This window comes from Octopus bimaculoides, chromosome 24 (genome assembly GCF_001194135.2).
Source record: "Octopus bimaculoides isolate UCB-OBI-ISO-001 chromosome 24, ASM119413v2, whole genome shotgun sequence".
Classification (NCBI taxonomy): Eukaryota; Metazoa; Mollusca; class Cephalopoda; order Octopoda; family Octopodidae; genus Octopus; species Octopus bimaculoides.
In genome coordinates, this window is record NC_069004.1 from 16,373,931 (window position 1) to 16,401,316 (window position 27,386).

General features: G+C 36.2%; 1 protein-coding gene across 6 annotated transcripts in view; it reads left to right on the plus strand.

The window, feature by feature from the left end:
- Positions 1-27,386, plus strand: part of LOC106869828 (nuclear receptor coactivator 3) — a 485,654-nt gene that overhangs the window by 215,758 nt on the left and 242,510 nt on the right. For 5 of the 6 annotated variants that reach the window (XM_052976409.1, XM_052976410.1, XM_052976406.1 and 2 more), the window contains exon 4: positions 17,492-17,630. In XM_052976409.1, coding sequence (XP_052832369.1) covers positions 17,566-17,630 — 65 coding nt within the window. In that variant the 5' untranslated portion in view covers positions 17,492-17,565. Of the gene's footprint in view, positions 1-17,491; positions 17,631-27,386 lie in introns of those variants that run through there. The other variant, XM_052976412.1, reaches the window with a different exon arrangement.

Consider the following 27,386-nt stretch of genomic DNA (forward strand, 5'->3'; position numbering starts at 1 on the left):
GTGTATTATACGTATCTCCGTATAGTGTCTACATATATATTACAAACATATCTACACTCACAAGATTTACATATAATACATGCAGTATTCAATCAAATATATATTTGCACTTGCAACTGTTGAAACTAAATATTATTGATAGTAACCTTGCCCATCCACTTTTGCATCCACCCTTAAACGATAACCTTAAAAAAAACTGAAAACAAAAACTAAGGGCACTGTCCCTTTCTCTTCAAAAGAGTTATGAAGAGTTCTTGTTTGTGTGTCTCTTCTCTTATAATTCCATTCTTTTATAAGAATATCGAATTGACCCCAGTACTTGACTGATACTTTATTTTACCAAGTCCAGAAGGATTGGAAGGTAAAATAGCTCTTGATGAGATTTGAACCCTGAACAGAAAGGGCTTGACACTGTCGTGATTCTGACAATCGACAGTCGACAATTATAATTGTCGTCTCCTGCTTAAAATAAGAATAACTATATGAATAAATAAAGAACTGCATTCCTTACTGTTTCCATTATTTCTAACCTAAATACTAACATGAATTCATCAGTAGAAATCTCCATCAAACAGATGTCCACAATTTTTATGATTCATTATAACATCCTCCCCCACCTCTCTCTCTCTCTCTCTCTCTCTCTCTCTCTCTCTCTCTCTCCTCTCTCCCTCCCTCCCTCTCTCTCTCATTTCCTTCATCCTGTCAGTCATCTTTCTTTCCTATTCCTCTTTTGCTCTCTCCTTCCACATCTCTCTCTGTTGTCTCTCATTTCCTTCATCCTGTCAGTCATCTTTCTTATTCCTCTTTTGCTCTCTCTCTCTCTCTCTCTTTCTCTCTCTACCATTTATATTTCTGTCCTACTTCATCATTATTTCATTCACATTTATTTCCTTTCTATTTTCTTACTCCATTATATCTTTATTACTAATTCTTTAATTATTTCATATTCCACACTCGTCTTTCTCACATGGATACATGTGTGTGTGTATGTGGATAGATATATAGATAGATATACATACACAGATGCAGGCATCTGTTTCCCCCTTTCTCCCCTTTCACACATACACACACCCTATCCCCCATACCTCACCACTCCAAAACCTCCATAGAAAGCCAATCAGTCTAAATAAGACCATTGAAGATCTGCAGTGGCTTATTTTAGTCAGAAATCTTTTATTCTTTTCATCACGTCCATTTTCTCATGATTACCTTTCTATCCTCCCCCTCCTCTTCTTCTTCATTCTAATTTCATATTTCTGCAATAGCGTTTGAGATATTGCTTAACACACATATAAAATGTTATTGATAGGGATATAATGATGTTGGATGATACTGGAAGGAAGTAATTGGGGACAGTGTGAGTGCTGGAGTGGTAGACGATGGGTGGAGTGCAGTAATGTATTTTTGTGCCCAACACACACACATGTACTTTTAAATAATAAAGTAGCCACTGAGATATTTGTGTAAACACTTGTAAACAATAACACTTGAAATTTAAATAAATAAAAGTGATTTCCTTTCTATTTTGTTGCTTCATAATATCTTTATTACTAATTCTTTAATTTTTCCTCACCAGGGATTGAAACACATCAAGCTGCTAACTGAACAAATGTGCTCCTATATATTATCCTGCAGTGTTATTTTGTTCATCTCTTCTTTGGATTAAATGTACATGTACTTATCTGCTTACTGAAAGATTAATGCTATCTGTAACCTCTCAGTATATGACATAGTGGGGTTTGGCCTAAAGCACTAAGAATATACACACACAATGAATGTATGTGTGTGTGTATCTCTCTCTTTCTCTCTCTCTCTCTCTCTCTCTCTCTCTCTCTCTCTCTATATATATATATATATATATATATATATATATATATAAGCGAGAGAGACAGATGGTCAACTTGTTTGGGTGGACCTTATTCTACTGTAGCTCCATTATAATCTAACATCTATTTTAAATTTTGTGATTTTTGCAAATTAGATGGAGAAGAATGGATCTTTCAGAAATCATTTCTGTCACAATGTTTACCTCAGGACAAAGTCTAGAATCTGAAGAAACTACTAATGGTCCACTGATGGAAATCTTTACAAGAATTTCTAGAAGACTTTAATAATTTCAATTGCTGTGATGAGGGTAGATTCTTATGTTGTCTAACTTCACAAAGAACAAGACCCAAGGATTTAGATTCTTCACATCTTATAGCAATTGAACTTCTGAGAACATTCCAATGTTTACCTCAATTCCTAGCTGAGTAAGGGGAATTACCAACTGTGCAATTGTCCTCAAAAACACTCACTTCATCTATGCTAGCATGGAATTAAAAAGTTATAGCCACAAATGTTAAAGTAAATCATTCTCCTTTCCTGTGTTTATTTCTATTTCACTGGCCTTGTAGGGTTTTCGAGCGAGATCGTTACCAGTGCCCCTGGACTGACTCTTGTGCGGGTGGCACATAAAAGACACCATCTCGAGCGTGGCCGTTTTCGTGCGGCTGACACGTAAAAGCACCCACTACACTCTCTGAGTGGTTGGCGTTCGGAAGGGCATCCAGCTGTAGAAACTCTGCCAAATTAGATCGGAGCCTGGTGTAGCCATCCGGTTGCACCAGTCCTCAGTCAAATCGTCCAACCCATGCTAGCATGGAAAGCGGACGTTAAACGATGATCATCATCATCATCATCATTTTCTTCAGTGTCATTCTCATCATCATGATGCTTATCCTATTCTGCATTGTCACATTTGTGTGGGTGGATCAATTGTCCCCCAAGCCTCTCCTAATCTTTCGCGATACTTCCCTAGATTATTCTTGCCGTGTCCTTTCCCCAGTCACCCTCTCCAACATCAAAATATGCTCACCTTGTTTATATAATCAATATTTGTTCAATTGCAACAATCTGTATTCTAATCTGACGTTGAATATTCACAAACCAAGCTCTACCAATGTCCTACAAACTACTGATGGCATTTATTTATATATTGCCTTTGTTTCACACCTGTAACACAACACACACACATGTGCACGCGCACACACACACACACACACACACACACACACACACACCTGTTACTCAGAGTCTCTAGTTGTATACACTCTACAAACAAGTCCTGTCAGAACACGCTGAAATCTTTCACCTGGTTGTTACTGAGTTCATCTAACAGTGCTCTCTGTTAACTTTCATCAAGTCCCTACATTCATATTTTGTTGTCTGAACAAACTCAGAGCATTCATCATCTCTCTCTCTCTCTCTCTCTCACACACACACACTCACACATACACAGATCTATGGATGTATATGTATGTATATGTATGCATATATATTTATCTGTATGTATCTATAGATGTGTGCATATGTGTGTATGTACATATATATATATATATATATATATATATATATATATGTCTCATGATCATCTAAATGTCTACTTTTGCATGCTTGCAGCAGTGTTTTCTACATCTGGGTACACTTCCTGTTAGCAACCCCAACATGCTTTCAAGCAAGGTTAATAATCTCCTAGTCAAACTGCGCAGATGTAGTTACATGAAGACTTGGAAACAAAATGGCACCATATGAGTGAGCATTTGTTTACAATGATTAAACTACATGTCAAGAAGCTCAGATGTGGTTTTGTGATGGATGGCAAGCAAATGGCACCATTTACATCAACAGCAAGGCCGTTGTTTAAAACCAGCAAATATATGTGAGAGCGCAAGCAAATACAAACTCACTCACATAAACACACATACTTGCACACATACATACATGCATGCATGCATGCGAGTATATTGCTTGTACAAGGGAAGTATGTGAATGTTTGTATGTGTGAACCAGCATTCTTTCAGTAACAAACGATGATCAATGTCACATCTCAAAAAACAACCACAAGATAACATTGACAAGTGTATTAATTTGATTTACCTTCAATATTTATATACAATATACTACAATTAGCCATCATTTTTAGATGGCACAGGGCCAGCTAATATAATATATACATGTTATAATATTCAGGAGCCCTGAAGGAATCAGTTGCTTTCTGCGGTCTTAAAGATATTTCATCATTCAAGGAGTAAGAATGGCTGAGTGTTCTGCCCAGGTCCATAAACTTGTCTACCACTTTCAGTATTGTATTTTCACCTAAGATAGATGATTTTCCTTATGTAGGCTGGAACATTGCAACAGTCTTGACAGGCTAATGCTGTGTTCAATGCCTTGCAAGATGCAGAATTATGATCCACAAGAGTTTGCATATTTTCAATTGTATGAGCAACTAAGTCACAACCATCTGCATAAATGAGGCCATGAATAAAGATTGAAAAACCTTTAAATTAGTGACAGATTGATGCAAGTTGAACAGACAAATTGAAGATCATTTCTCACATATATCCCCATCAGAAACTAAAATTATGATCCTAAGGACTGTATAATTTATTCAAGGGATATGTGGTGTCACGCTGTAGCTAATCCACATTTATATAAGGGTGGATGGGAATATCTAGGTAAAAGATGGTAGTGTTGGGGTGCCAGAGCAAAACCTTCAAGAAGTAGATGATATGAACAATGGATCAAAAGTGGAGGGTGGGAAGTAATAAGAGTACAAAGGGAGGTTACCAGATAAAGATGAGGACAGACATGATTGTAGTCAGTGATGAATGGGAGTGGAAGTGCAGCTTGGTGGAAATATCAGTTTGGGTAGTGGAGGGAGGAAGTAAGCTGAGACAGAAATAAATGATAGTTCAGGGATCAGAAGATGATCAGCAAAGCATAGGAGCAGTGGGGAGGGAGAATTAGAGGTAGATGAGGAGTAGCTATAGTGAATGGGCATGGTGGCAGATGAGAAGGTGCTAAGAGATAACTGATATGCAAGGTGTTAAGATGAAGCATGGCATAGGAGGGCTGAAGGGGGATTAGCTGGAAGCACATGGAAAGGATGATAATGAGAATCATCATCATCATCATCATCATTGTTTAACATCTGCTTTCCATGCTGGCATGGGTTGGACGGTTTGACTGAGGGCTGGCGAGCCAGAAGGCTGCACCAGGCTCCAATCCGATCTGGCAATGTTTCTACAGCTGCTGGATGCCCTTCCTAACGCCAACCACTCCGAGAGTGTAGTGGGTGCTTCTAAGTGCCACCAGCACGAAGGCCAGTCAGGCGATGCTGGCAACGATCATGCTTGAATGGTGCTTTTTACATTCCACCAGCATGGGAGCCAGTCAGTAGTCCTGGCAATGATCACGCTTGAATGATGCTTTCAACGTTCTACTGGCACGGGTACCAATCAGGCAGTACTGTCATCGGCCATGACAACAATTTCACTTGCCTCCACAGGTCTTCGCAAGCATAGTTTATTGTCCAATGATTGAAGTGTACTCTTAAATGAGCTGGTTATGCTACACTGGCATAGGCCATGGTCATGGCCTCACTTGGCTTGCCCGGTCTTGAACGGTGGAAATGGATTGAGAAATTAAGGCAGTAACAGGTGGCACATGGAATTGGGAGATGTTATATGTGTGTAGGAGAGATGGTTTTTGGGTGGGCGAGGCAGGAAAATGAGATGTAGGGAATAACTGACAAGGCAGTATGAGTGTAGGGACAGCACCTAGCATGTGGGGAAAGGTGAGTGGCTAGAAAAATGAAATGTGGATAATACTTGACAGGACAGCATGGAAATAGCAACAACGCCTAGCATGTACAAGCATAGACAAAATGCTTTTAGGACCTCATATTTCTTGTTATCAATGGATTTTCTCAAGCCCAGTAAATTGTCAATCATCCTGGTCCTTTGTCATTCCCTCCATGAGGCTCAACATATTGAGGTCAGCCTTCGCTATTTTGTCTCAAGTCCTACTGAGTCTCTCTCTTCCACAAGTTCTATCCACTCTAAATGATCATCCCTTTGTTATGCAACCATCCTCATTCATACAAATTACATGACCATGTGCTTCCAGCTAATCTTCTTTGTTGCACATTGCATTTAATTTCTCAACTGTAAGTAAACATATTCTATAAATTAAGCAGCAAGTATACTCAAATGACAATGTACTCTATAGTTTAGAAATTATGAAATACACAGAAATAATGTATTCAGAAGCACATTTTTCAATATTCACATATAATGTAAATTCTTACATATACACAGGCACACACAGTGTTACAAATGCACACATATACATGGTCAATATTTACTATATGGTCTGAATATTTTACAAGGGGAAATTTATATATTTCCAATGAGTTAATTATTATTTGCAGTGAAAATATATTTACTTTTGCTCTGCTTTGGTGAATATGGCCCTCAGTGTTGTCTTCTGAGAATTGCAGTTCTGGTAATTATCAGTTGAGATTATGGCTGGTTGGTATTAGGAAGGGTATCCAGCTGTGAAGACCCTGCCAAAACAGACAAAGTAGCTTGGGATAGTCTTCTATCTAGCTGGTTCCTGTCAACCATCCTACCCATGCATGCAAGCATGGAAGACGGACATTAAACGATGATGATGATTACCGCATTACAAAGAATCACCTCTTCCTGTTTATTTATTCACTTGATTTCTGTTTTTCTTTTTGTTTTTGTTGTCGAAAGCTTTACTCATTATAATTTACTACTTTTGGACTTAGAGTTGGAAATGGTTTCATATACTTGTGTGCAGGCTGATTCAGTTACATGTCTTAGAATTGCATCATGAGGATATATAGATGTGATATTTGCACTGAACTTATTGTTTAAATCAATACACTAGATAAATAAATGTATTGTGCGTATGCTTTCTTATATTAAAATGTGTGGGCGAATATTTCTTCACAATAATGCTGGTGTGTATGATTGTATTCATGCTTTTGTGTATTTATCTTATATGTGCAGATATGTCTGTATGTGTATGTAAGTACATTTACAATAACAAACAAATTTTTATTTTTTAATATCAAAGTCATTAGACTTGCATCTGTTCTGCCATTTCCAAAAGCATTTTGTTAAGAATCTTGTTAGTCTGCACTTCCACTTCATCCCTACACATCTTGTCTCATTTAAAGTATGGAAGTGACACTTCCAGAATATTACAGGATCAGATGGTTTGAGATCTATATATAATAAAATTAAAATGACAAAGAATAAGAAATCATGTCTTGAACTTCATTAGCTTACAGCTGTTTCTGCTATAAGATGCAATGCACTTATAGTTGAATGCATGTGTATCAATTTATAGCTTCATTAGAGCTTCAAACATGTATATTGAGTTCTAAAACACCAGGTTAGAATCACTATGCCTAAGCAATATAACACACACACACACACAGATACAGGGATTGTTGCAAAGGAAAGGCCTTTTCATTCTTCTATCACATTATTAATTTCACCATCACTTTCCAGCAGTCCTATTCTTTTGCAGGTTTCCTGATAAGTTGGTTTTACAATTACATCTATAGTTCTTTTTCCTTCCACTAACTATTTAACTACATGACAACAGCAATCCCTTTCTCTTAGCCCTCACCAGTAACACTTTTCTGTTTCTCTCTTTTCACCTCCCTTCAACTATGTGGCAATGTCATTTGGCCTTGGTTTATTAATAGATAGATACTTCAATAATGATTGTTTACTTTCAACTCAGATTTGCAGAATGCAGGATCTACCACCTTGTTCTTCAGATTTCTATCTGTAAGTTGGTAAGAGTTTTCAGTTGTAACAGTTTGATTTGAAAATTGTTTCAGAAATCTTATTTTACATTTGCAGTTTGTTCCTTTATCAGACATGCATATTGAGTTCTAAAACACCAGGTTAGAATCACTATGCCTAAGCAATATAACACACACACACACACAGATACAGGGATTGTTGCAAAGGAAAGGCCTTTTCATTCTTCTATCACATTATTAATTTCACCATCACTTTCCAGCAGTCCTATTCTTTTGCAGGTTTCCTGATAAGTTGGTTTTACAATTACATCTATAGTTCTTTTTCCTTCCACTATTGATATCTCCATAGGGCTCATAGATCATATTCTTTTTTTTCTTTTCTTATCTTGAATTTCAGTGCAAACAAATTGATATGAATTGATTCTTTGAATTGATCTTCTGCTAAAATAAAAAGAATACGACCATGCATCAGTTTCTTGGTTGTCTTTCCAGCATGTATAAGCAATGATCTTCCAAGATAATCCTCTTTAAACAAATCATGAAAAAGCTGCTTCAGCTTTTGATGAAACCCTCTGACCATAATAACTCGTCATTCATTTGGTTTTTGATGAAACACTTTGTCATTCATTTGGCTTTTCACATATCCAAAGTGACAACTGAATCTTTTTCTCGTTATGATTGGTTTTGTAAAAATAATAAAGGTGTTCATTTTCCCATAATATCATAAATCATAAATTCCAGGAATGCTTTTGTATACTACCTTGGTGATCCATAGACATTTACTGGTTATACGATTCTGGTTCCTCTTGCCTTTTCATGTCTTTTGTACTTGGCTGTATCAATCATTGATCAACACTAGGTGAACTTAGATCACCAAAGATGTTTTTGCTGGATTTTTAGGAATAAATTATGAGAGTTAAGAAATGGGAATAATGGACAGAAGTTTAAAGTGATGTTATTTTTGTCTTTACTGTGTGAACATAGTAAAATAGTACATTTTGTGAGTACAAATTCAAAACTGAAATGCTGCTAGAACTTGGGCCATACCTCAATGGAAGCAGACAGTGCAAACTTTATTTGGCCAATGATTCTAAACAATACGCACAATCCAGCAATCCAGGTGCCTTCGTGATTTCAGAAAGTGAAATTTTTAGCCAACAGCCTTATGATAAACTTTGTTTTGGAAACAGTTTCCCCCATTTGTGGACGAGAGAAAGAAGAAATTTAAACCCCCATTTCAGAACCTTTGGTAACCATTCAAGGGAAGATAACTTTTTCATTCCGGGTTTTTTTTTTTGCACCACTAGGCTGACTAAAACACTATATTTTATACCTCCATTAGTAAACAAACTATGTGCTTCTGGTGAATAGGTTTGATGAGTTGCCTATATTGCCAAGTGCAACAGTAGGCATGAAACCTGTGGTAACTTTCTAACTGGTTATATGCCATAACTAAGTATATACCACTTGATTAGTCAGTATTAGAAAGAGCATCCAGCCGTAAAAGCCATGCCAAAACAGACAGTGAAGCATGGTGCAGTGTTCTGGCTTGCCAGCTCCTGTCAAACCATCCAACCCATGCCAGCATGAAAAGTGGACATTAAATGATGATGATATAATTTGTATATTTGTATCATAGTTTCTCTCTTTCTTTTTCTCTCTCTCTCCCTCTCCCTCTCTCTCTCTCTCTCTCTCTCTATATATATATATATATATATATATATATATATATATATATATATATATATATAGGGAGAGAGAGATAGAGATAGATGGATAGATAGATAAGTAGGTAGGTAGGTAGGTAGGTAGGTAGGTAGGTAGGTAGGCATGTATGTATGTATGTCTGTACACACACACACACTTACATACACACACTTATGCAAACATACTCCCTTGATTACTAAACAAATTTATAACTATACTCTTATTTGTAACTCAAGAATATTTTGATTTCATCTCATCTCTTCATATTACATTTCATTTCATATTATTTTATTTCATTGTACATATCCCTGGTTTTTAACTTACACAGTTACTTCTCCAGGACTCCACAGTTGAATGTCAACTTTTAAAACTTTACAAGGCATCTAGAGCAATCAGCAGAATTTTAAATAGCTCTAGCATTCTGTGGACCAAAGTTCACATTGCTATTTTGTCCTGTATGTACATTATAATAAAATAATTACTCACAGCAGCCAGTTATCTCAAAAGCCAGTTTTCAGATATTGTTTATTCCTTTGGAGATGAAGCTACCTGAAGCCACCTCCATTTCTATTTTAAACACTCCTATTTTAAAATATTTATATTTAACTGAAAACCTTCCATTATAATTTCATATAAAGATGTTTTGCTTTTTGTTTAATTATTTTCCAGACACCAACTTCATAATGAATAAGCTGTTTTACTAAATACTGATTATTTTCAATTTATTGAAACATACATGTCCTAATATATTCCATAAGAAATATGATCATCCAGAAGTGTTTAGATTTATTGATAATGTATCATTGATATACTATGACAATACATTTGTAAATTTGTCTAATTTTATTTAGCCAGCTAAATCATCATCATCATCATGTTTCATGTTCACTTTTCCATTCTTGCATGGGTTGGTGTGTCCTCTTCAACACAGTCTCTTGCCACTTGTTGCATTCTTTTGTAACCTACTTTGTGAGTTTAGTATCCTGAGATTAGTTCTTGCTTTCTTTGTTTTTCCTTTCACTTAGTGCTGTACAAGAAGAATCCAGTTGTTTAACCCTTTAGCATTCAGATTACTTTGTCAAATGTAATGCATATTTATTCACAGTCTTTAAAGTTAATCCTGTATTATAAATAAGGGTGTCCAGCCAAAGAATACTACCTCAAGAAGTTTCATCCAACTCATACCTGCTTAGAAAAAGCATGCTTGAAAATGGGGACTATTATAAAAACCATGAATCCAAGGACACTGGTGGTGATCTGCAATAGCAGCAGTTGGTCAACAGAAGTCTTCAGTATACATTCATTTGCCAGGAGGAGTCTAATGTTTCAGGTTGTGTCCTTCATCTGAGAACCAGGAAAGAAGGGGAAAATGGCATTGTTGCATTGGCTACACAATACTTGAAAGTTTTTGATTTTAATCATGGATCTACTACTTCAGGGCTGACTTGACTTCAACTAGAACAACAACAACTTAAGACATATTTTAATGATTGAATTACTGAGAAAAATTGTGCAGGGAGAACAATGATCAAACTAGAGTTATCATATTTAATGTAATGAGCTACTTTGAAATAAGTATGCAAGAAATGACAATATTCATCAGTATTTGATATCATTTTAATCATATTGTTATTTGAATGTTTTTTTCTAATTAGCTTTCCAATGCTAGCTGTATTCAATGTGGTAACACAAACTGAACTGCAGATATAAGTAGTCGTTTTTCAGGACAGCTGATTTCTAGTATTAAATATACAATTATGTTTTTAGTTATATAATACTTTTAATGGGCAATTAATTAATGTAGAATGGTTGGTCTTTGCAACTATAGAATTGTTGAAGAAGATTTGCACATACACCTTTCTATTTGTAATTGATGCTTCATTGGCACTCTAACAATTAATAAGACATTCAACATTGTAATGACTCTTGTTATGTTAGTCGTATTCTTGCTCACATTTTGATAACTATCTTTTGCTATGTTTCTGGGAAGTAATTGAATCTTGATGATTTGTAAATATGACAAAACTAGTGAGTTTGAGCATCACTTTGGCAGAGTCATTAAAGCTTGATAGAAAACCATCATCACTTTTTACCATCCTCCTCTTCTTCATTATCTTCATCATTTTAATGTCTGAATTTCCATCCTTGCAATGGTCATGTTGAGGCAGATTTTCTACTGATGTATGTTCTTCTTTTTGCCAACCTTCATCTGTTTCCAAGTAAGGTAATAACCCTCGCACAAAGAAATTCTGCTTGTTCTCGATATGAAAAGGATTGCTTGTAATTTTCTTACAAAAATGGACTGTGAAGAGTAGAAATATGAACTTAGGTTTGTAGCTGATGTTTTTGAAAAGTTGAATGAGCTAAATGTGAGTGAAATTGCAAAGAAAGGAACTTTTGGTTCATGAAATATATAAGCATGTTTAATCTTTTCAAGCAAAATTATCCTTGTTTTCAAGGCAAGCAAGTGATGACAAGTTCACCCATTTCTCATTGTTGGGAAAGAAGAAAGTACCTGCAAATGTGTGTTCAAAAAGTAAAGATCAGTTGAGAAGTTTGACTGAAGAATTTGAAAAATTTAAGGATTTCAAACAGATTGAGCTTAAACTTGACTTATTAGCTTCTCCTTTCTCTGCTGATGTTGATGCAGCACCTCATGAATTACAGCTTCAATTACAAGGCGAAAGGTAGACTGTATGATGTATGTGTGCGAACTGCTATGCTACATGGCAGTGAAACATGGGCCATGAATGCTGAGGATATGCATAGGCGTGAAAGAAATGAAACTAGTATGATCTGCTGGATGTGTAATGTCAGTGTGCATACATGACAGAGTGTAAGCACCTTGACAGAAAAGTTGGGCATAAGAAGCATCAAATATGGTGTGCAAGAAGCATTAGTTGTGGTGTGCAAGAGAGACAACTACGCTGATATGGTCATGTGTTGCATATGGATGAGGACAGCTGTGTAAAAAAGAGTCACACCCTAGCAGTAGAGGGAACCTGTGGAAGAGGTAGACCCAGGAAGATATGAGATGAGGTGGTAAAGCACGACGTTTAAACGTTGGGCCTCATGGAGGCGATGACAAGTGACCGACACCTTTGGAGATATGCTGTGCTTGAGAAGACCCGGCAAGCCAAGTGAGACCGTGACCGTGGTCTATGCCAGTGCAGCATAACCAGCCCATTTAAGAGTACCCTTCAATGATTGGGTAATAAACTGCACTTGTGAAGACCCATTGAGTCAAGTGAAGTCATTATCGTGGCCGATGACAGTACCGCCTGATTGGTACCTGTGCTGGTGGCAAGTAAAATGCACCATTCAAGCATGGTTGGTCCCAGTGCCACCCAACTGGTCCTGTGCCAGTGGCATGTAAAATGCACCATTCGAGTGTGACCATTACCAGTGCTGGCTGACTGGTCCCGTGCCACTGGCATGTAAAATGCACCATTTGAGTGTGTTCGTTGCCAGTGCCACCTGACTGGCTACTGTGCCAGTGGCACATAGAAAGCACCTTTCAAGCGTGGTCGATGCCAGTACTGCCAGACTGGCCCTTGTGCCGGTGGCACATAAAAAGTACCCCCTACACTCTCAGAGTGGTTGGCATTAGAAACTTTGCCAGATCAGATTGGAGCCTGGAGCAGCCTTCTGGCTTGCCAGCCCTCAGTCAAACCATCCAACCCATGCCAGCATGGAAAATGGAAGTTAAACGACGATAATGATGATGATATTTACGTGTATATATATATATATATATATATATATATATATATATATATGTGTGCACATGCATATATTTACATATTTACATTTGAGACAGTATGATGACAAAAAATAATCCTCCATACTCTATCAACATGCCAAGGACCAACTTGGAGACAATCTGGGTCAACTTGACAGCTGCATTTTAGCCAAGCACCCAAAGGACCTAGTCCTCAGACAAATACAAGAGTACATCCTCATAAATTAAACATCCCCTGTACTAAATAGGAAATATACATAGTAGGTAATCATACTCCCATACCCACAGTTTATATTTATATACAAGTAGAATAGTTAGTGGGCTATTATGTAGATGTATGTATGTGTGTGTGTATATGTAAATGCACATGTATGTAAGCAAATATATATGAAATATATAAAATGTAGGTTCTATTTGTGATCTTGGGAGGGGGGCAAAAATGTAACAAATATTTAGTCATATGTGGACATGATCCAAAAAGTTCAGTTCTTGAATTTAGACATGTTGCTTTTCCAGATGAGTCATCTTTCCATATCACAAAGACCGCACTTTCCACTGCCGTTGGTGTAAGGCTTACACTTGGCTAAGATCTTTCAATGGATGTTGTAATTGACACCTTATTCTTTTCAGAACCATATATGAAAGGGTGTCAGTACAACATCCATTGGAAGATCTTAGCCAAGTGTAAGCCTTACACCAATGGCAGTGGAAAGTGCAGTCTTTGTGATATTGAAAGATGGCTCATCTGGAAAAGCAGCTCAGGCCCCACTACATGTCTAAATTCAAGAACTGAACTTTTTGGATCATGTCCACATATGACTAAATATTTGTTATGTTTTTGGTCTCCCCAACATCACAGATAGAACATGTGTGAGTGAGCATATGCATATAGGCACATGTATGTGCGGGTGCATGCGCACATGTGTATGTATCTACATGCACACATACGCGAATTCTATGAGCGTTTTTTACTTTCTCCCCTTTGGGTTTTTCCCTTTATTTAACGGTCATTCTAATAGCTCTTACTAATGCTCATTTACATAGTAATTTCCCTTTGTTTGACAGTCATTTGCATAGCATTTTTGTTTGTCTTAATAACTGACGAGATGCCAGAGCACACATCACATTTGTACTCTAGGTATAACAGTTGGGAACTGATGTGATCTACCAGTGTGAATATTTTCATGCATCACAGGAAGGGTGCTGTTAGGTCCCACTCAAAGGTTTTTGCCCATGCGGCATTAATTTTGACAGGGAAAAAATTAAGTCGGATACATTTAGAATGCTCCTCGTAAATGTTTAAGTGAAGTTGACAGTCTTTGAGTGTTTCTGAATGACTAACTTATGTTTTCCATGCTGCAATCATTAACAAAATAGATTCAGGTTTATTTTATTATTGAACATTTCACCTACACACTTATCAGGAAACTAATTTTTATTCACTGCACTGTACATTTTTTTAATGTCTTACTTTTGAATACCTTTTTTTCTACTGTTTCCTTATAACACTGTCAATCTCACTCACTCTCTCTCTCTCTTTCTCTCTCTCTCTGTCTCTTTCTCTCTCTCTCTCTCTCTCTCTCTCTCTCTCTCTCTCTCTCTCTCTCTCTCTCTCTCTCTCTCTCTCTCTCTCTCTTTCTCTCTCTCTCTCTCTTTTACCACCTCTAGTCCTATTAGTCTTTCTTTTTTTTTCCACTCTCACTCTTATCCTCATCCTTTCTTATTCAACAGCTTTCTCCCTTTGGACTTTGTTTCTTCTGTCTCACATTATATCTTGTTATATTATTTAATACTTTTCATCTTTTCCTTGTACATTCAGTTACTTTCACTTCCTTTCAGTGCAACACACTCTTTCTCTCTCTTTCTCTCTCTTTCTCTTTTCCTCTCCCCCTCTACACCCTCTTTTTCTCCCTCTCTCACCTTGATTCAATCATTTTCATTAAAAATAAGTGATTACTAAGTTTTCTCTTTGAAATACTTTGAGTATATGTGGTGGTATCAAAATGTTCCTGGACTAGTTCTGTAGCATGCCAACAGATGGCAGCATACGGTTGTGTGCAAAGTGAAAGCTAGCAGTGACTTTCATGAGGCAGTTTGCTGAATAAAATCACTGTGTTTACTTTGCAAGTTGGAAAATTTGTGTTTTTGTGATCACACATATGTTGTAGTCAGTGATTTTGTTATGGACGTGAAATTTTACATTAAACTTGAGAAGTCTGCTACAGAGACACTGATCATGCTTTGGCAAGCTTACGGCAATGAGACAATGCATTGTATGCATTGTTTCGAGTGGTGTAGGTGCTTCAGAAGTGGAAAAATGTCCCTGGAAGATGGTGAGTGATCTGGAAGACCTGCCACGAGTGTCACCCCTTGAAAATGTGGTATTGTGCATCAAGAATTCATACCCCCAGGGCCAGACCATCAATCGAGGGTTCTACTGCGACATTTTGAAGTATCTGAGGGAAGACATTCAGCAAAAGCAACCAGATCTGTGGAGCATGAAGAATTCAGTTCTTCATGACGACAATGCACTCTGTCACCGAGCTCTCCTCACTTGTGAGCTTCTCACCAAAAACAACATGGTATCACTTCTGCACTAGCCCTATTTGACAGATTTAGCACCTGTAGACTTTCATCTCTTCCCCAAAATTAAAATGAAGGCCAAAGGTCACCGTTTGAACACCATTGTTGAGATCAAGAGTGAATTGCAGAAAGTAATTCACTCACTTACAGAAAATAACTTTCAGGCTGGATTCCAAAAGTGGCAGGAATGCTGGAACCAGTGTATTCTTGTGCAAAGTGACTATTTCAAAGAAAATGATGTTAAAACTTGGGTAAATAAGTTATTTTTTATTAAACATAACTAGTCCGGGAACCTTTTGATACCATCTCATATTTATGAAAATTTTTCAACTGTATTTGTTGTATCAAAATTACTTAGAAATTTTTCATTAGTGCTTTTTTATATATATTGCCAGATATGGACATCACAGCACTTTCATACAAGCAAACGTATCATGATGAGCTTATTGTATACAGTGCTCAGGCTCACAATAACCCATTGCAACAAAAGTGGGATAGAGTATAGCAATAAGTCAAGTAAGGAAATACAGCAATGATAGTCAAAAATATGTGTGTAGTACACAAGATGATTCAAAAGTAAACAGTAAAAGAGTCATAAAAGGGAAAGAGTACTTAGATATGTCAAGAGTAGTGTTGACAAATTTTAGATAGCTTATTCCATGCTTTGTTACTTCCAAGCATGAAAAAGTGATTCTGAAAGTCATGGGTACTGCACTGTTTTTTGATTTTACAAGGGTATCCATATGATGGCCACTGAAGTGTTTTGAACATATTTTTACTTTAATGTTCATTGTTTTGATATTCAAACCAGAGGTGGGGTGTCAGATTTCTGAAACCTCTCTATGAATAGCTGTTTCTTTTCATCAACAGTGATAAAGTAACATACACAGGTCAAGCATTGAAAGAGCCAATTTAGTAGTTGGAACATTTCATAGAGTCATTTCACCATTGCGTCATAAGTGTACCTTGTTTTTTTGGCCTGGGATTTAGAAATTAGTGAAACATTGAAATTAGATAGAAATATGACATTTCCCACATTCAACCCATCAGTTTTGTAAAGAGTTCTCAGTGTTTGTACATATAAGGCAGTGTTCTATTTTAGAATAGCAACTAGTTTTGTTGCATACTTCACCCATACATGAAACCATGACAATATTGTCCTGCCTGTGCAAAGGTAATGAATGAGCTGACAGAATCATTAGTATGCTGGGCAAAATGCTTAGCGGCATTTCACCCATCTTCACATTCTGAGTTCAAATTCCACTGAGATCAACATTGCCTTTCATCCTTTTCGGGCTGATAAAATAAGTACCAGTAATGGGGTTGATGTAATCAAATCGACCCTTCCTCGCCGAAATTGCTGGTCTTGTCCTAAAATTTGAAATCAATATTGTTCTGTCTGTCTCTCCATGCAACTAAAAAAGAAAAAGTCTGAATACAGAACACTTGTTAAATAGAGTAAATATAATGGAGTAATTTTCTGAGTATTGTATATCATTATATGCAGACAAATCTGCCTATATCCATGTATTTTTCAAGGAAAAATGTGGTATGTACTGCCATCACACACACATTTATGGTCACATATACAAATATAAACACATATACATGTGATTGTGTGTGTGTGTGTGTGTGCGTGAGTGTGTGTGTGTGTGTGTTTGTATAGGAGAATGCACATACATATTGAATGTGATACTCCGGCACGGCCTTGGTCCTGATGGCTAAGCTAAAATGTCTATGTATACTATTTAACAAATGTTGCAAAAAGTCAGATCACACATTCATTAAGTCTGGATCCATAGCTAACATTGTTTGTCTCATTTCAGATTATTCCTCTCACCACATATACGATAGTGTCCCCTGGTGCTCTGTAGAGACACCAGATCCTTGTAAAGCCGTTATGAGTGACTTTCCTTCACTCTTATCACGAAAAGGAAAAATTGATGAGAAATCACAAGTGCAGTTGTAAGTAGCCCATTGTCTTTTATTTATTTTTTGTTGTTTATTTTTCTTATTATTTTCATAAAGTAATTATCAAAAAATATCTATTAAGATATATATGTACATAAATGAAATGTATATAGACCTAATATTGTAATTTCTCTAACACACACACACACAGACTCTCTATCTGTCTGTCTGTCTGTCTGTCTCTCTTCTAGATGTATGTGATGTACACATCTAGTAGCCTTAAAATATTTGTGACACTATTTGTGTTCATGTGTGAATATGTGTATGTATATTATATATATAAGTAGTAGAAAAACTATGTTCAAAAAATCAAGCAGCATTTACAGTAAGCTCCTCGATTTGGAATTGGCTATCAGGGTGGGTATGTGTGTGTATTTGTTTGTATATATAATTCATATATTTATATATAAATATGTGTATGTATGTATGTATGTACGTATATATGTATGTATGTATAGGGGAAAAAAAAAACTACATGTACTCACTGTAAAAATCAAAATGCATTGCATCTTACTTCTTCCTTCTCAATTTTTCTCATCAAATGCTATTGATGCAAAGATTGTTTACTTGTTAACAGTCTAAGTGTAATGTTTTCTCTTGCTTCTTTGCTAATGAACATTGGATATTTTCTAATGGATGGTTCTTAAGAGAATTCCATGATGTTCACCAAAGTTCTTTCCACTAAACTAACCATGTTTGAATGCATCTTGTTAAGTGTGTCTTACTGAGTGTGTCATATTTGGTGTCGTGCTGAGTGGGTCTTGTGGAGTGTGCCTCACTGAATGTACTTTGCTGAGTATGTTTTGTGGAGTACATCTTGTTGAGAGTCGTGTTGAGTGTGCCTTGCTGAGGGTGGCATGTTGAGTATGGCTTTTGGAGTGTATTGTGTTGAGTGTGTGTGTTTTAATTCAATACACATAACTCCTTTTCTTGGTTTTAATGAACTTGATGACTCCAGTGACTAAGTGTGATTGCATATCATATATAATACATATTCTATATTGAATATCACATAATATTGAACATTCTATATTAGATATCACATATAATATTACATACTGTATATTACATACTGTATATTACATATAATGTTCATTGAAACTCTTTTAGCTAACAAATAAGCAAGTATGTTGTTTTTACTGTTTAACTCCACCTCAGCCTTGATCAAGCAGACTTATGATTGTAGGCATTCCAGTTATGACCATTCCATTTTGTGTCTGTCAGTCTGTTCCCCAGTCTCAATTATCCATTGTTCTTTCTTTAAGGCAGTGACATGTCATTTGAGAGAGATTTGGCTGTTATTTCTAGCAAGTCAGTGACCGTATACAAACACTCCTTGGCTGCCAAGTTTTTTCTAGTATGATGAATAAATAACAGATTGTTCTTGTCAAGGTGTGGGAATCATTTTCCTGTTATCTACTTATATGATGAGAAGCAACTCCAAAGCCACAGTGACAAGTATTTAGCCACTTCTCTCTCCCCCGTCAGTCTCTGCTTCTTTCTCTCTCTCGCTCCTTCTCTCTATCTATCACACACACACACACACACTGACCACATACTTTGAATGTGCAACATTATACAGTAAAGACTGAATGGTAATGGTTGAAACACTGATGGCTGACATTACACAGGACACCATATATATGTAAAGTGGATAAATAATATATAAGCAAAACAAGAAGGATCATAAGATAAGAAGGAGGCGAACAAACAATATATAAAGTTAGACAAGCAAAACATGATGGAACAACCATAGAAAAATAAACAAAACTATGACAATCAAGAAATGTGTACAATTAAAACTAATGCCAAATGGAAAGAAATGAAAGAGGATCTGACAGTTATACAGTTTATCAAAGAATAGGGAAAATTTCAATAGGAGAAGAAATGGGAATATTATGATTATGTCTGTTCACATTGCAGGCATGGTGTAAAAAAGAAGTGAGCTCATATGACTGGAAGTAGAAGCACAATTTGGGTGATAGGTAGAGAGAGAAAGAGAGAGCAAGAAGAGCAAGAGAGGAGAAGGTGAGAGGAATAGGGGAAGTATATAAATGTTGGTGAGCATGTATGATATAGTTAAATGGACAATGGAGTCATCCGTTGGTATCAGGAAAGGCATCCATTTACAGAAACCATGTTAAAAATAAATTGCATCAACAAAATGTGGTCCTTTGACCCATCTTAGAAAGCAGTAACTCTAAGTCAGAACTGACTCTGAACATGATCTATCCAGTTCATGTCAGTATAGAAAGTTGACATAAAAATGATGATAAATCCTCATCATTTAACAAACATCTCCCAGCTTGGCATGGAGTGAATGGTTTAAACAGGGTCTGGTAAGTCAGAGAACTGCATTAGACGTTCATGACTACTTTGGCATGGAGTATAGTGGTTGCTTTTCTCACAGTATCTGCCTTAGTGATGTTGCCATGTAACTCACAAGACCAAAAAGCCTCCTTGACTGAGTGGGATTGTAGAAGAGAAGGAAGTGACTTTATGCAATGAGAATCTGCTCTACCCTGACCCCTTTTACTTTAACCCCCATCTAACATATGGATGTAACATCTTTCCTTCCTAAGTTCGTTGACTTTGCAAGCTACATGGTGATGTTAATAGTGATGGTGGCATGAAAATAGCAGCCAGTCAGTCCACACTGTAAAGTGGTTGGCTTTAGGAAGAGCAACTGTGCTTAAGCAGACACGGGAGCACAATGCAGTCCTTCAACTCATCGGAACCTTGTCAAACTTTTCAATCCATGTAAGCATGGAACATGGACATTACATAATGATGATGGCAATAATGATAATCATATAAATGCACAGGCATGGCCATATGACTAGGAAATTTGCTTCTCAAACACTTGGTTTCAAGTTCAATCTCTCACTGTTTAGCACCTTGAGTGTTTTCTACTGTGACCTTGGGCTGACAAATGCCTTGTGAGTGAATCTGGTAGACAAAAACTATACAAAGCCCATTATGTGTGTATTTTTGTGAACATTTACCCTGCACTTCACTTGAAAATGCACTGAATTTCAAACAGTGATGTTTGTTGACATTCCTTGTTAAATCTCTTCTAACTTTGTGCTTTTGAAGGGGAATTGAATGAAAAGTTCTTTACTTGAAGAACAGGTTGGGGTTAGCAACAAGAAGGGAATCCAGCTACAAGACAATAAGTATTTGTCTAACTCGTGCTAACATATGATAATGGAGGAAAAACAAGTGAACACACGTGCACACACAAACACACACACACACACACACACACACACACACATACACATACACACACACACACACACGCTTGTTTGTTTGTCAGGTCTGAACACCTTGGTAGAGATAGTTATGTCTAATCTGGCTATCTCGTGCACACTTCCCTTTCCTTTACTGTTTAGTACTTATGCTGCCATGTCTCTCCCTTTAGCTACTCTCTCATCCTGGACGTTCTGTTGTGTCAAGGGCAGGGGGGGCACCTAGAACAGTTAGTTAAAGCATGGTACATACTGATACCAAGTCATCCTAAGTTATGTGTGACTGTCATAGATTTGAAAGTAATGTGGTTGTTATTTCTAGGAGGTCAAGTTACCACATAGCAGAAACCTAATACCATGAAACATTTTTCTCCTAACATTTGCATGTCATTTCACTTTGTAACTTTGAAACAATGATATTGATGGGCTAATGAAGGAACTCCTATGTGGTTGCTTAATCTGCTCCAAATAGATGCTGAATTTGCTTCAAATTACACCCTACTGTCTTAAAAATATAAGATACATTGGATAATATAAACCCAGATATACTACAGTTAAATAAGGGACAGAATTGACATGGTGAAGTAACCTTTGATCTTAGGTCTTCTGTCAGATTGACCTGCGACTAAACAATAACAATAACATTTTTCTGTTTGGAGTTGCTTTCAGCCTGTTTAAGGATTTGATTTGTGTTCTGTAACAATTACAATGAATTAGTGGCTGAAAGAAATAGCTCATTAAAACAGAAATGATGGTGATGACAAAACCTTGACGATGGCAACAGTGGTAGTGGGTAGTGGCAGTGGTAGCAACAGTGGAAGTGATGATAATAACAATAGTGCTAATGACAGTAATGATGGTGGTGGTGGTGATGATGATGATAGTGGTAGTAGTGATGATGAAAGCAGTGTGGTGGTAGTGTGGATGTGAAGAAACAAAAATAATTCATTGTTTCTAGTCAATGGTAAGTTGAAATAAACTCTTAACATCCAAAATTAAAAATTCATATTACTCTTTTGTAAACCACTCAACATCAATTTGGGCTTTTTAAAAAAAATTTTTCTTAATTTGTCATTGTAATGTTCCATCATACATCAACTGCCCTTGTGGCAAAATATATTTTTAAAAAAATCATTATTGTTGTTTCTGTGAAGCTTGTTTTTTTCTGTAATTGTTGTTGTACTTTGATCTTTCCATCATGTTCAAACATAATTAAATCCAATATTACAATTTAAATATCGATGTAATGAATCTAGCTAACGATCAAGACATTATGATTTCATTTTTGTATTATATCACAGAACTTTTTTTCTCTCTAATCAACAAACAAACATCTAATAATAATCCCCTTCTCATTTCTGATTTTCTAATTTCATCCAACAATTTGAAAAGAAAACAATTTTAAATGAATGTAAATAATGTTTGATCACAGCTCACTAGAATGGGGGGTTTTAATTCTTGATTGCAATTAATTCACTTCAGTAATAACCCCTTCAGTGATAAGGCATGAATATCACACATTCTCATTCTTCACTCTTATAAATCTGTCTTTTTCATCTTTCCTTTTTTTTTTTTTTTTTTTTTTTTTTTTGCAATATTTGAATAATAATGTCACTGATTATGAGTTTTCAGTGGGCCAATCACCAGCTCATTGCATTTCTTACAGCAAGAGATTGCCCATAACTCATTGCAAAGGACTTACATTGAAGAACACTGGTCTTTCACTGATGTTTACATCAGTGAAGTAAGTAGCAGCATATGCACAGACACATGTGCACACATTGGGCTTCCACATAGTTTCCATTCACCAAATTCCACTCACTGAGGCATTGGTCAATCCATGGCTATGGTAAAAAACACATGCCTAAATTACTCCACAGTAGAATCAAACCTAGACCCACATGGTTGTGAAGTGTACTCGTTGACCCCATAGCTATTCTTTCTGTTTTACCTTACTCTGTCCTTGTGAGTCAGTCACTGACTCAGGTATACAGCCAATTTTATACACATTTATGATTAAAGCCATTGAGAGGAGCATGTCATATCTAGCATTGTCTGATGTCCATTATGACTCTTAAAGGTTATTTACATGTGCTAATCAGTTGTGAAGGTTTTATAATTATTTTTAAGGGTTTTTTTTATATATATATAACGCATATTATATAATTAGTGAATCATGGAAGATGAACTCGCTAAACAATTTATATACAAACTCTCCTGTATTCAGTGGCAGACCTTTATAAAGGGAAACTTGGCATGTAATACAAGTTCTCTTTGCAGTTTTCTCTTTTGATGTATAAGAACGCACAATAAGTTCTAAATACTGATTGTATGTTCTGCAATTTAACTTTAAATTACACTGCATAATTACATAGATTACATATACACAAAAATATATGTGTGAGGTGATGACCAGTATAGGAATCCCCATAGTATTCATATCCAACAGAGTTGTGTTCCTTTGTACCAAGATTCACTTTGCCTTTTGCAAGTCACAAGAATGGTGAAACGAATACCACTTTAAGTACTGGGGGGAATAAAAACAACTAAAAAAACAAAACACTTGAAGGTGATACTCTAACATGGCTGGAATCCAGTGACTGAAACTAGTAACAGAACTTATTTTCTTGCTCTCCTTATATATCAAAGGCCTTGTACTTTAGTAAGAAATCAATTCTATCATCTTCTCATATCAATAGTTTCTATTTTTTAGTTATTAATTTCATTCTAACATAAAATTTTTATATATTTTCTCATATTAAAAAAAATTTCTATTCAAATAGAAATTGTAAAACAGCAAAGTGTTTTTATTCAAATGTCTTGCAATAGAGTTTATTATATTTTCAAAAAAAGCCTTTATTATTTTATATGAATTTATTTTTCTAAATTGAGTTTTACCATCACGCTTTCTTTTGACTGTGGTTAGTTTTGTGAGACTTCCATGTTTATAAAAAAGATGAATAGACAAATTACATTGTGTTAACATATATATACAGAAGCAAGATGGAGTTTTTGAAACAACAATCACTCATGAGATGCTGAGTCTGAAATACATTGTATTATTCTTTCATTCTTTTGTTTCCTTTCATCATTGGACAGCAACCATTCTAGAGCTGTCCCTTTTTACAACCCTAGTATTTATCTCTCGTACTTATCAATTCCTTACCAAATGGCTAAGTTTTACTTTTTGGCTGCATAAAAGAACATGGCTCATTGCACTGTTTTTCACATTACCCACACACACATCCATCCATCCATCCATCTGTCCATCGATTAGTCAGTTTGTTGTGTAGCTAGAATGTGTGCCACCCAGAGCAGCCCTTTGAGTTTTTCTAATTCTGTAACCCCTGGGTGACAAACTATACAAGCTTATACACCAGGCCTAAAAGTGGTGTCCTCATAAAAGCATAGCTCTGTGATTTAGGAGGTTGCTTTTCAGCCACGTGGTCTGTGGTTCAGTCCCTCTACATGGGCAAGTGTCTTCTACTGTAGTCCTGGACTGACTAAAGTCTTATGAATGAGTTTGGTGGATGGAAACTGGAAAGGAGATCTGTCATATATGTATTTGTACATGTGTGTGTATCTTCTTGCTTTAATATCAACCACCATACAAAGGGTGTTGTTTGTTATTTTGTTTGCAATCTTCCTTGCATAAAATGTCCGGACTAGGAGAAAATATTGTCTTCTTTAGAAACAAGTTTAATTTGGTTACAATAAGGACATCTGGTTATAGAAAATTTTCTTCAATAAATTCCATTTGACTCCTTCAAGCATGGGAAAGTAAATGCTACCATGATGATGATGGATGATGATGATGGCAGCACTGCCACCTCCACTATATTGACAGTTTTTACTTGCTGAGTCTGAAGAAGAGACAGTACCCCTGACCCTTAGAGGCTCTGTGAGACCAGTGAACTTGATGCTTCTTAGTCATACAGCCATGTCTCTGCTGATGTTATGAGATTTTTCTATTTAAGTTATTGGAAATAAATCTTATGGTTGATCAGATTGTACTGGCTGTATTTCTGGACAAGCTATAAAAAAAGGTTGTTGTTCAACCCCACAACTCCCCTTCAGATCCAACCCTGCAATCTTAGAAAAGATATTTTGTAGCCTAAAGGGTATTTTGCTTAAGCACACCACATTGATGGTGGTGCTGGTACAGACAGTAAAGAAATGTATTTTTCATTTTATACAAGAATCTGAGTTTTGATATCTCTGTACAACTATAATACTCCCACTGTTGCTGGTACTGTTCCAGTTGCTGCTTCTACTACTACTACTACTACTACTTACCTTCTCCCCATTCTCTAATTAAAAAATCAACAAGTCATTTACTGCATTCACCACAAATTACTCAGCTGGCTACGGAAGTGCAACTGAATCTGTTAACACACACACACACACACACACACACACACACACACACACACACACACACATCTCTTTTGTCAATGTTGTTAATTAGCAAGATTCTAGGTAGGTGTCCAACTGTACAAGGTTGTATTGAGATGGAAGTTATTAACTATATAACCTTTCTCCCTTTCCATACTCTTTTTGCTTTCTTTTAATTTCTGATTTATTTTTTTGAAAACTTATTATTTAAATGCTTCTTTTTTACTGTTTGTTTTCATCAACAACAAACATGATAAGGCAACCATCACAAAATAACCATCACAAGCAACAATAACCATCACAACACAGCCAACATAACTATGGCCATAGGTATAGCTGTGTATATAGTACTTCACTTTTCATACATATGTTTCTTCAGTATGAAGTTAACTAATATTTTGAAAATGAAGTTTGCTTAGAACCTGTTCAAGAGCTTAGTGTGTACATCTATAGAGAAAATGCTTTGAGAACGAAACATTTGTGCAACTTCAAGACATTTATTTATAAAAAATTATATATATAAATAACATCTCAGATGAGCCCATGTTATTTTTGTGGTGCAGGCATGAGTGTGTGGTAAGAAACTTACTTCTCAACCACATGGTTCTGAGTTCAGTCCCACTGTATGGCACTTTGGGCAAGTGTCTTCTACTATAGCCTCAGGCCAACCAAATACTAATGAGTCAATTTGGTTGATGGAAACTGGAAGAAGCCCATCAGTGAATTGATTTTGTTCATGGAAACTGAAAGCAGCCTGTCATATATAACTATCTATCTATCTATATATATGACAGGCTACGCAAGGTGTCACGCAGTGTGACTAAACCTGAGGCCATGTGTTTGGGAAGCAAACTTCTTACCACACAGTCATGCTTTCACCTTTTCTATATATATGTATGTGTGTGCATGTGTGTATGGATCTTTTGCCAATATACTTTGTTGGGAGACATACATATTAGTGAGAAAAACAATAAACTAAAGTGCTCAAGAAAAAATTCTTTGTGTTATTGCTTCTGCCTGAGTAACACAGATACACCCCTCTCCTGTCACCATTGCCATCACAATTGCAGTGAACCAGTGATTGGTCTGTTGGAAACTTGTAAATGACTTGTGGTTGATAAGATAAATAGTATAGAAAAAGAAACCCAAACACAACTGCTACCTCAGTCACCACAGCTACCATGACCACCACAACTATCACAATCAACACAACTATCATAACCACTACAATTATTACAGCCACCACAAGTAATGCAACCCCAGTAAGATCTTCTGGCATGTCCCACCTACCCCTTACAGGATTTCAAAACTATGTTGACACCATTTGTTGTCAATTTAAAACAACTTCCAACACAGTGTTGATGAAAAACTGCTGTGTTAATATGTATTGCTACATGGAGAATAGGTGTTTGGTAGTAGTAATTGCTGTAGTTGGTATAGGAAAGGTGGGTGTGAATGGGGCGATAATGAAATACTGGGAGAGCGGTTGGAAAGATAGAGAAAAATAATATAAATTTTAAAAAACACTCAGTGATTTGAGTTAAGGTGGGGAAAAAAACATTTTTACAAAGAATTCAGTTATTATTTTATTTATCAGTCAAATTGTTCCAGGTGCTGTCAAATGGTTCTGATTTATTTCTCTATTATAACAGCATTGCTATTTCATTGTGTGGGTTAATGGTTATTTCTTTATACTTTCTATCTAGTTACTTACGTGTGTGAATGCACACACACACATACTCAGAAGTTAATTGTCGACACCACTGCTTCACAAAGTTTCTTGCTATGTTCTATAGTTTGGACAGTAAATTCTCAGTAGCAATGGAATGAATCATCAGCTTCCTTCAAACTAAATAAACTTTACTATAAGCGTTGAGTACTTTTTTCCATTCTACCTGTGAGAACACACACATGACATATATGCACACATAAACTTAGAGAGACAATTTTAGCCCAATCACTAAGAGTGCATAATGGCTCAACAGGTACTATGGTTTTATGCCTATGTGTATTACACAGATAGGATGACTGATTGAGGATCAAATATATTGCATAAGAAGAATATGAAATATTTACCACAAGTTGCCTAACCAGCCATCCAAAT